The sequence below is a fragment of the Pocillopora verrucosa genome, chromosome 3 (assembly GCF_036669915.1).
Source record: "Pocillopora verrucosa isolate sample1 chromosome 3, ASM3666991v2, whole genome shotgun sequence".
NCBI lineage: Eukaryota > Metazoa > Cnidaria > Anthozoa > Scleractinia > Pocilloporidae > Pocillopora > Pocillopora verrucosa.
Genome location: NC_089314.1, coordinates 14960509 through 14970513, shown reverse-complemented (window position 1 = coordinate 14970513; position 10005 = coordinate 14960509). Strand labels below are relative to the sequence as shown.

At 35.3% G+C, this 10005-nt stretch overlaps 2 protein-coding genes across 3 annotated transcripts in view; one reads left to right on the top strand and one right to left on the bottom strand.

Moving 5' to 3' along the window:
* Positions 1-7011, top strand: part of LOC131771796 (centrosomal protein of 72 kDa-like) — an 18128-nt gene extending 11117 nt beyond the window's left edge. For both annotated transcript variants that reach the window (XM_059087663.2, XM_066163885.1), the window contains exons 10-16: positions 721-1238; positions 2130-2200; positions 2587-2633; positions 3013-3245; positions 3611-3725; positions 4693-4819; positions 5732-7011. In XM_059087663.2, the coding sequence (XP_058943646.2) occupies positions 721-1238; positions 2130-2200; positions 2587-2633; positions 3013-3245; positions 3611-3725; positions 4693-4819; positions 5732-5873 (1253 nt within the window). In that variant the 3' untranslated portion in view covers positions 5874-7011. The remainder of the gene's footprint in view (positions 1-720; positions 1239-2129; positions 2201-2586; positions 2634-3012; positions 3246-3610; positions 3726-4692; positions 4820-5731) is intronic.
* A 106-nt stretch (positions 7012-7117) lies between these two features.
* LOC131771797 (tubulin polymerization-promoting protein family member 2-like) lies at positions 7118-9390 on the bottom strand. The gene is made up of 3 exons (XM_059087664.2): positions 9079-9390; positions 8852-8996; positions 7118-7884 (listed from the first exon to the last, which is right to left on the bottom strand). The coding sequence occupies exons 1-3, from the start codon at positions 9261-9263 to the stop codon at positions 7696-7698; spliced, it is 519 nt and encodes a 172-aa protein (XP_058943647.1). The 5' UTR covers positions 9264-9390; the 3' UTR covers positions 7118-7695.
* Positions 9391-10005: the final 615 nt, after the last annotated feature.

Below are 10005 nucleotides of genomic sequence, written 5' to 3'. Positions count from 1 at the left end.
TTGCAAAAATGTTGGTTTCACAAAGGTCAGTAAAAACCTGGAAAATCATGGAATCAGAGTGAGATTAATGGAGAATTTTGAAAGTGGCTGAAAATTGCAATGAAAGTAAATGCAATACAGTCTGAATAAGCACCATATGAAACACCCCAATAGCCCAACAGGGAAGTGACAAACAATTTCAAGTCTTCATGTTCATATTTGTGTTTCAAATGGTTTTTAATGTAAGAAAATGACACATTGTAAATAAATTTGTCTTATGGGATGCATAAAAGTTTGTTTGAGATGAAAATGTTAAGATAATCTGGGCTGTACTTTCAAATTAAACAACTGCTGGCAATTTGTATTTAAGTTCTAGTTTAATGTAAATGTAATTTAGGACAGCTGTAAAATTTTGACCCCTTTGCTATGACTCTTTCCCAGTTTCTCGTTACTTTGACTTAGCTTCAATCCATGGTTACCATCAATTTCTTTTTGAGCTCACTCAGTCAAGGTAACTGTTACTTAAAATCATCATGATACAAGTCCACATCAACCATGTGACTGCATAGGGTAGTTTACCTCTGATGCAAAAAATTGTTTACAAGGGAAGTTGTGCAATTTTTTTATACTGGGTAATAGTGTGGCACAATTGTAAATTTTTAAATATCATTTTTTAGAAACAATTTTAAAAAACAGATCTTGTATTTCAATCTGCTCATTTTTCTCTATTTCAATCTGTAGAACTCCACAAGATGCTTCCATCAATGGCAGGACCTACTAGACACAAGACAGATCTAAGAGACTCTTCTCAGGATTATAGACCACACAAGGATAGAGTGTATGTTCACTTTGCAGATGATAAAATGAGACCAGCTGATGATCCAAATCTAAGATACACAGATGAAACAAATGCTTACACAACAATATCTACAAGAGGACATTTCACACCAAATCCAAGGGCAACAAATCATAATACAATACCCAGTGGGAACACTTGGTCACATGATCTAAGACATGCCCTAGAAGACCCTATATCTGACAGGTCTGTCAAGGGTGACTTTCCCAGATCACAAGAAAGAGGACAAGATGTGAGTATACCATTGTCAGCAAGGTCATATGAACTGTCACCCTCTAGAAGACTACAACCATCTCCTAAACAATCTCAAGGACCTCTTGCGGACAAGTTGGGTCCAGGAGATGATATAAGCAACAAAAGAGAGATGCCAACACATGACTCTTTTGCAAACTCAACAAAAATGGTAAGTGTTGTACTAATAGTAGCATGGGTTCGTTGCATACAGAAACCATGTTGTTTTTATTCTCAAATTCCATCTTCAAATGTTTTCCTACATAAACATTTTTCCAACAAGTATGAATAAATAGTAAACTGGTTTCAATTTGAAAATTTTTTATGAGGGAAAACATCTGAACCACAACATGTACATTAGATTGATGAAGATGGCCTATGTTGGGCACATACCAGACTGCTCAGTTTAAAAATTTACAAGTGTTTATTACTCATAAAGGTCTCTTTAATGCGTGTAAAATACTATGACATGGAATTCAGTAAAGGAATTTACTCAGTATAGAACTGGCAGAATATATCTATACTGCAGTTCTTATCACTAACAGAATGGTGTGTTCAGATTACCATGCTTAATTTGGAAGGAGCAGTACCACATGCTTACTTTTACTTTTTTTTTTTGTATGGGCCAGCCCTATACAATGGAGGAAGTTTATAAAGTCTTTGTTCCTTTCATTTTAATTAACATATGAGCACAGATCTGTAGATTTGTCTGAAGGAGATATTTATCTAAGGAACTTTTTAGGGGATAAATTGATGTTTAAAGTTGTAAAAACTTGCTGTACAAGGGTCTTGAGATACACTGTAAGTACTATGATCACCGCATATAAGACATGGGCCCTTTGAATACCAATATTACAATGTATTTTAATAACTGAATCATTTCTCTCATAACATGTGTCCCACAGATTTAACTGTTTTAGTGTTGAAGTTAATCACTGAGCATGTACCTAAATTGTCAATACACAGTGTTCTGTCAGTGGCATTCTTCTGCTGTGTAACTGCTTTTAGGTGACAACTACATAATTTTTATAATGGATATCCTTACTCTCTTTGATTTTTACAGGATATTACGGACTCATCAGGGTCTTTAGATCAAGAAGAACTCTTAAACAAACTTCTTGACTTAGTGGACAAGTAAGGGTTACAGCCTATGACAATTTTATTTGAGGCATATTGCCTTTATTTTGTGAGGGAAGCAACCTCAAGGATTGGGTGAAATGGTAATCTTGCAGGATCCCTTTGCATTATATGTGATTAAGTACTTTTTCCATGTTTACATACATTTAGTTAGCCCCACCTAAAGACATATTGAAAGGGGGAGGGAGGGTGGCAGAAATCTTAAAAGTTATGAAAGTTAGAGGTTGCATAACTTTACTTAATTCTTCCAACCACCCCTGTGTTTAGATGATGCTATGTAAACACATAATTTAAACTACTCTTTTGGTTATGAGTAGCACCCATTAGTTTTATATTATGTGAGACAGTGTAGGTAATTTGTTATATTTTCACTGTTTACACAGGTACTGGAATGGATCCAAATCACTTCATCATCATTCAAAGTTTCAGAGTGAGTTCAACACTAAAGAAGACTTAACATTTGTGTTGGTATTATAGTTCTCACCAGAGGAAACAAGTATTGGGTATAATTTAAAGATAAAATCATTTTCTTGAATATCCAAGGGAAAGAAAAACTAACAATTAAGAATTAGTTCAAAGGTTGTCAAATGCAGAGTTTTCCTATAAACAGAATTTGAGTCTCATTAAAACCTAGAAACATATTAAAAAGCCAAAAGCTAGCCTGCAGTGTTGATTACTCTGCACGGTTTTACTGCTAGTTGTTGGCTTAAGTGTATTATGAGAGAATTATAGTGTATCAATGACAAAATGTTCATTGAATGTTTTTGTTGCAAAATTTTCACAGTCTCTACCTTTCTTGCAATTTGCAGGTCTTGCTCAAAAACTTCTTTCTTCCTACTTACCACCTTCCATGGAAAGAGCTCATTTGACACTGTCACATGATAATGATAAAGTACAAAAAGAACTGAAGGAAAGAACAGCAGAAATATCAAGACTACGTGACCAAATGTCACAACAACAGACTGACATGGAACAATTGCATAACAAGCTAAAAAGCCACCAAGGATTAAAGGATTCACTTGATGCTGCCTCATACGAACTGGTTTGTTTGTTGTCTACTTTGTTGGGAATGCTTACTCTGTAATTAATTTATCTATAAACTGCAGCAATGAATTACATTGGAGTGTTACAAATAAACTGTGAATATACTTGGTTTCAAGTTATAATTACAATTTGTGATTTGTATAGATTACTTGAGCCACTTCCTCAACAAATAAGATAGAAAACATTTAAGTTTGTCTCTCCAGCACTTATTAAGTGAGTACATATTTACAAAAAAAAATTAAAACTTTTATCATGTTAATCTTTTTTTGGTTCCAAATGAAAACTTCAGTGTACTATATTAGGGCCCATAGCCTTGAATAAAAAGTATCTGGCAAAGATTCTTAAATTTCACTTTCTGTTTAGGCCTCTGTGAGATCAAGACTTCTAGAGTTTCAGGAGGAGAATAGTGCCCTACAATCTAAAATAACTGCCCTAGAGGTTGCCTCACATGGTGCTTCAGAGCAAGAAAAACTTATAGGTAATGTAAGAATCTCTTTGTAACCTCTTGATACATACTGACAATAAACTGCAATCATTATCTCATATATGGTATACATCAGTAATGTAATGCTTTCAAGTGAAAGAGTACAATTTGGTATAAGCATGTCTCCCAATAAATGCAAACTCTGATGTTCATGGCCACAGCTGCAGCTGTGTTTCATTGTGTTACCATCAGTCTTAAATAGAGGGGCATCTTACCACAAACAAACTTGATCAAGCCCTCCAATCACTACTAAGCAGACTACTATCAATCTACAACTGTATACAAAGCTTTGTAAGGTGATTTTCTGCTACTTGAGGGGATTTTATGTAATAACAGCCACCTTGATTTGAAGAAAGTTATTTAAATCCCTTCGTATCCTCCACTGATAATTTATGTGTCCATACAATGTCCATATATTTTCAAACAAGAATAGAGAAAAAATATCAACAAATGAAAATTGTTTGATTTGACACAAAATTCTCAGAACTGAAGTAATGAGAAATGTATAGCAGACAGTAAGGAAGATAGGTAAATCTTAGGAGTGAAAAGTTAGGGAGAATACTTCCAGGTAACAATTATAAATTGTCATCATATGTAAATGCATGCTTCTTTCTGGGGTCAACCATGTCATGATGCAATCCTGCTTTCAATCACCTGCAATCCAGAACCTGACTGAATAGTTCACCATGCTTGTCCCTCATGTATTATCAAAGCAAAGGAGAAAGAATCAGTTCCAGAGCTGTCACAAAATGTTCTTGACCATTAACAACAGATATAAAGAGACACTATGCTGCTTTAAGAAGCCAACTACTTTAACTACACCAGATACATACATCTTTTAATAGATAAGCACTTGTGGCTGCATGTCAAGTTTTTCCTCTATCAGCAACAAGCAAATTGGTTTATGACCAACTGATGAGGAAGCTTAAATGGATTTGACATGATATTGTTTCTCCAATAGGTGAGCTTCAACAAAGAAATCTTTCACTTCAGGAACAAGTTAAATCTCTTAGCCAACAAGTTCAACAACAAAATGTTAATCTGGAGCAATTACAGGAGCTCACAAACATGCTACAAGAAAGCCACAGGTACAGCACACTTGTGAAATTGATCAACTCAAGATATATTTGTTGCAGAAAGTGAATGAATTTCTTAGTGCAAATCACCTTGGAAAAATGTTAGGGCAGTACTTTTTGCTGGCTGTACCAATAAAAAAAAAAGAAAACACTACCCCACAGTGAATGCTGGTCATTGTGCATGTAGAGGAGGAGGTTGACACCCCATCTGATGTCACCATCTTTGTTCATTCTTTTCTGTTCTGGTCTGAACTCTGTCTCTGCATTAATCTTCTAACCCCAAAGAGTGGGTAGAATCTAATTTTCCTTTCACAAGCTTTGATGAATCAAATTCTAAGGTCACGAGAATAAAGGAAATGATCACCACCTTAAGAAGCTCTTGATTGTAAAACAAATTCTCACAGTCATTTTTTCTAGGAAATGTAAAGAGAAAAGTATGGATAATATGTATACTATTGTTAGGGTGTAAAGAGTTTGGAGAAAAATTGACTGCAAGCAGCCAAAGAAATTAGAAATCTGGATAAATAAAAAAATCTCTCAAAAGTAATTCTCCTTACTTTCTGCTATAAACTTCTTATGATGTTGATTTGGAGAATTTGGTTTTTTTCCTATCACTTGTCTGCTTAATATTGTATTGAATGGGATATTGTATTGTATTGACATTGTGAGGAGATATTCTTTCTTGGCCATTGGAGTTAAAGGGCTAAATGCATCTTTAAGAAGCTCTCTGTCTAAAAGCTACAAATGCTAAATTTGTATACACCACTGAACATTGCAATTTTTTATCCTTACCACAGTATACACAGCCATTTCCACTTGGATGAGTTAATGTAAAGGTGTTAACTGACAAATTGAAAATGGGTCATGGGTTCATGATCTGAGTCAAGTTTGTTAAAGTATTTCTTCTTCTTTTGATTCACCCAGATCACTAGTATCTACAAATGACCATTTGCTGCGGGAACTGGATGAGGCACGGCAGCGCCATCAACATGAAGTTCACCAGATGCACTGGAGCTATGATAATCTTAAAAAGACTATCGACTGGTTACCAAATAGTGTCAAGTAACATTAAGACAATCACTGGAGCCTATTGTTCTACAACAGATATCTCTTCCTTAGATAACCTTCATATAGAAACTAAGATGTTTGCTTGCAAAATAACATATTTAATGAAGCGAAGAAATATTACATAGCATTTTAATGTGAAGTTCATGTGTCAATTTTTGCTTAGTATTTCTAAATGAGTGTCTAAAACTTTATGAAGACCCTATGAACTGTAACTTGTAATGAAAGTCTAAACTCATGTCCTAAATTAAAAGCTTGAAATGTAAAACTTTTTCATTACAATTCTATTTGATTTTACAGGACTTCATATTTTCAGGCATTATGTGCATGTCAAGTTAGTAAACACTCCATTATTATAATCACTGTCTTTGTATCTTTCTGTGCCTGGGGGCTGTACATACCTACACACATTAATTTTTATTTATTATTTCCAATCATCAGTAGGTCAGCCTGATTCTCAGATGCTAGTTTGCCATCCCTGCTTGTAAAACAATCATGTCAAACCAGTGTGTATGCATACAGTATATTACAATAAAGTTTTGAACTGATCAAAAAATTGTATACAGGGAAGATGTTTGGTCATGATAACTTATTTCTTAGTTTCATTTGTTTTTCTTTATAAGGATCACTCCAGTCAGTTGTCACAACATATTTATTTGCTAAAGCACCCAACCTTGAGAGAGCACCACCCTTTTGGAAGAAAGAGTTAATAGGCATCTAGCCTAGACAGGAGTTTGGTTTCATTCTGTTGGAACAACTCACATGCAATGGTGTGGGTTATTTGCATCACTCATTCTTAGACTCCTTGGTCTGGTTGTCACTCAGGGAGATTCCACCAGACTGTCACCCACAACTCTTGGATGTACTTATGTCTAATTTAGTGGATAGTGTTCACACTACAGCTGCTAAAAGTATTGGTGAGGATTCAAAGTATTTTCTGTTTACAATGTTAATGGCTTTAGGCCCCCAAATGTGTGATGAAGCAACCAAAATATAGAAACTTGCTCAAGACTTCAGTTTTGATTTCTTTTGGTTTCTATTCAAAAACTTTTTTTCCAAGATTTGAAGCCCCCTCTGTTATTTCTTCTCCCCTCACACAATGACACAAATTAAACATTTAAACTGGGGAGCTGATAACCAACCATCCTTGTTACTTTTTTTTATAGTTTTGATACAAGGTAGTGGGGAACAATTTATCACATCCTTATGAACATTTTAATTAGAAACTCTGCTTCAAACGGCATGTACGATCTGTTCACTTTATTTGCTGCTTTTATTTAAAATTTTAATGAATAAAAATTTCCAAAGTCACTGTCCAACATTGCAAATAAAATAAGTTACCAACTACTGAATAATTTCACATAACCACTGAAGTTACCAACCACTGAATAATTTCACACAACCTACCATGATTGTACTACTTTTTTGTCGTTTTGATACAAGGTAGTATGCAACAATTTATCACATCCTTATGAGCATTTAAATTAGAAACTCTTCTTCAAACTGCATGTAAGATCTGTTAACTTCATTTGCTACTTTGATTTAAAATTTATATTATTAAAAATTGCCAGGGTTGTTGCCCTATATTGCCAATAAATCAAGCTCCCAACTACCGAATAATTTCACATGGTTAATTAGAGAAGACCCTGTCAGTAAGGCTAATCCAAACAAATTAATCTGATCACTCCAGTGGTAACACACAATCCTGATAAAATATCAATGTTTCTACGTTGTTTACATTTTATAATGTCAAACATAAACTTCTAAAAGTGAATCAAGCACACACACTATGGTATAAAAGAGCCTGTGTTACAACTTCTGCTCTAATGTTTCTTATCATAAGTATCTTTTCCTTTATAACCCCCTACATAGCCTTCAGCAGCTTTTTCATCCCTGTCTACGCGACCCTCTATTCCCTTGCCTTTTCCACCCTCATCAAAACGTTCTTTGTGCGATCCAGTGTATTTTGAGGTGTCAGTCATTCTATCAACTCCACCTGTCTTACTTTGTTTCTGCAAACAACCCAATAACAGAACGCAAGTCAGTTATTTAAAAAGGAGTTGATATTTGCAGTCTGGTTATCAGGGTCTTGAGCCCTTCCCTATTCAACCTCTTGCATAGGGTATCTTGGTGAACCAAAAGCCTTGAAAAGGGTGTAAACCTGGAGGCTTGCAGTCATCTCCATTTCCAACAAAAGTTTGGTTTTGGGCAACTTTTGAAATCCAATTCCAAACATTCTGTGTGGTTAGTGGGAGTAGCACACTGAATGAAATACTTGAAATACTTTCAATGCTAGGCTTTAAAATCCTTAGCAGCAGAACGCTAGATAAAATTTCCCATAAGTGGTGTGCCACCCCCCATCAAAGCATCAAAAACCGTTTGGTATAGGATTTTTCAAAAATACAAGGAGAAAATTATTTTGCATCTCTTCAACCTTGAAAGATTCTTGAAACCGAAACCATCCATGGTTCGCTCCTCAAGAAAAGTTTGGCAAATATTTACAAACGACAATGATAGCCTTTTCAAGTCTGACAACGATAATTCTTGGAGATGTAGAGCTACATCAATACAAATATTATTAACGATTTGAGGAAAATTTTCAATATGATCGAAATATTGATATAGATTCTCATATGTAAGTTTCTTTAATTATCAGCTATCCATATTGGTTAAATAGTACATTGTAACCCAGGAATTTGAATTAATTATGATTACTTGAGGACATAAAGAAACCAATCGAGAACGTTCGATGGAAATCCGAGGGCGCTTACTAACATAATCATTATTGACGCGACTAGAGAAGAAAATGGTTATTTCACTTTATAACCTACGTAAGGAGCACGAGGAAGGGGATGACAGAAATATCTTATGATGTATAGTTCAAAAAGAAAATAAGTTATCACAATTAGTCTCGTACCTGAAGTAAGTAAATTACAAAACCGTATCTGTTGATAAATAAAACAATTCACATTATCTTACCGTAGCTCCGACGGTTGTTGGACCTTTTCCACCGCAAATCTTGTCGATCAACTTCTGCACATCGTCTTTGTTTCCATACTTCTTCTCTGCACACAATTCCAGAGCTTTCTTGAAACCTTCAAAGCGAATTTTCCGCTCCGTCTTGCTGCAAGAGGATAGTTAAATGTTAACAAAAGCAAGAAGTGACATATTTTTTTGTTGAAAAAAAGGGTGGACTTCGTTCTTACTTTTTTACTTCGGGTCGGTTGAAAATAATATCTGTGTCTGTGGAGGTGAATTTTTTGTCGTATAATTTTAGATCACGAAAAAGTTTTGCAAATTTCGCGTTGTCCATCTCAGGTTGAGCGTCTTTACTCCCTGCCCCAAAAGCACAGAAAGATTTAAACACCGTCTTTAGTTCTTCGTCGGACATTTTTCGTTTACGTTTAGCAATGAAAGGAAAAATCAAGAAGAGGTTCCTCCCAGGAAATACTGCTGGATTAGGTGGTCTTGTGAAAGCAAGCAGCTGGTGAGCGTCTCTTTGTACTAAATATTCCCAGGACAACTGAAACGAACAGCAATTGGTCAAAATCTTCGTATGTCACGAAATTACAAAGGTGCCATAGTAACTGTCCCAATTAGTTGACTCAGAAAGGGCATTTTTTTCTTCGCAAAGACGCACGTCGCAAATACTTGTCACGAAAAATGTACGCGTTTTGTTGTGGTCTTGCATGTCGACAAAAAGGTTTAAAGCTTCCATGATTCTTTGAGTCGACTGCTTGCCTTGGAACGGCTCTGAATTTACAATATTCTTAAGCTGTAAACACGGGTTTGTTGACAAAAATACTCAGCTTACTTATGTTAAACTTACCGAAATAAAACACCTAAGCATACCCTGGAGCGAAGAGACAAAGGCAGCTCAGTTTGATGTCTTTAATCCTTTGCGAATTGAAGACACCTTCAGCGATTGTTTTTCACTTTTGTTAATCTACCTTGCTTACCCACTTTAATAACACAATTTTTGTGAAAAGCAAACGAGAAAAAGGAACCAAAAAAGAAAGTCTGAAAGAATCGCTGGCTTCTTAGCTGTGAACTCTCTGACAAGCTGAAACCCTCTCTCTCCAGCTCAGAAAATCACTCCTCTATGCAATAGAAGACTTCTAAATCTCTCTAAT

Coding starts and splice junctions, on each gene's coding strand:
- LOC131771797 (XM_059087664.2), bottom strand. CDS start 9,263: ATGTCCGACGAAGAACTAAAGACGGTGTTTAAATCTTTCTGTGCTTTT. Junction 8,997..9,078: donor AACCGACCCGAAGTAAAAAA/GTAAGAACGAAG, acceptor ATCCTCTTGCAG/CAAGACGGAGCGGAAAATTC. Junction 7,885..8,851: donor CAACAACCGTCGGAGCTACG/GTAAGATAATGT, acceptor GGTTGTTTGCAG/AAACAAAGTAAGACAGGTGG.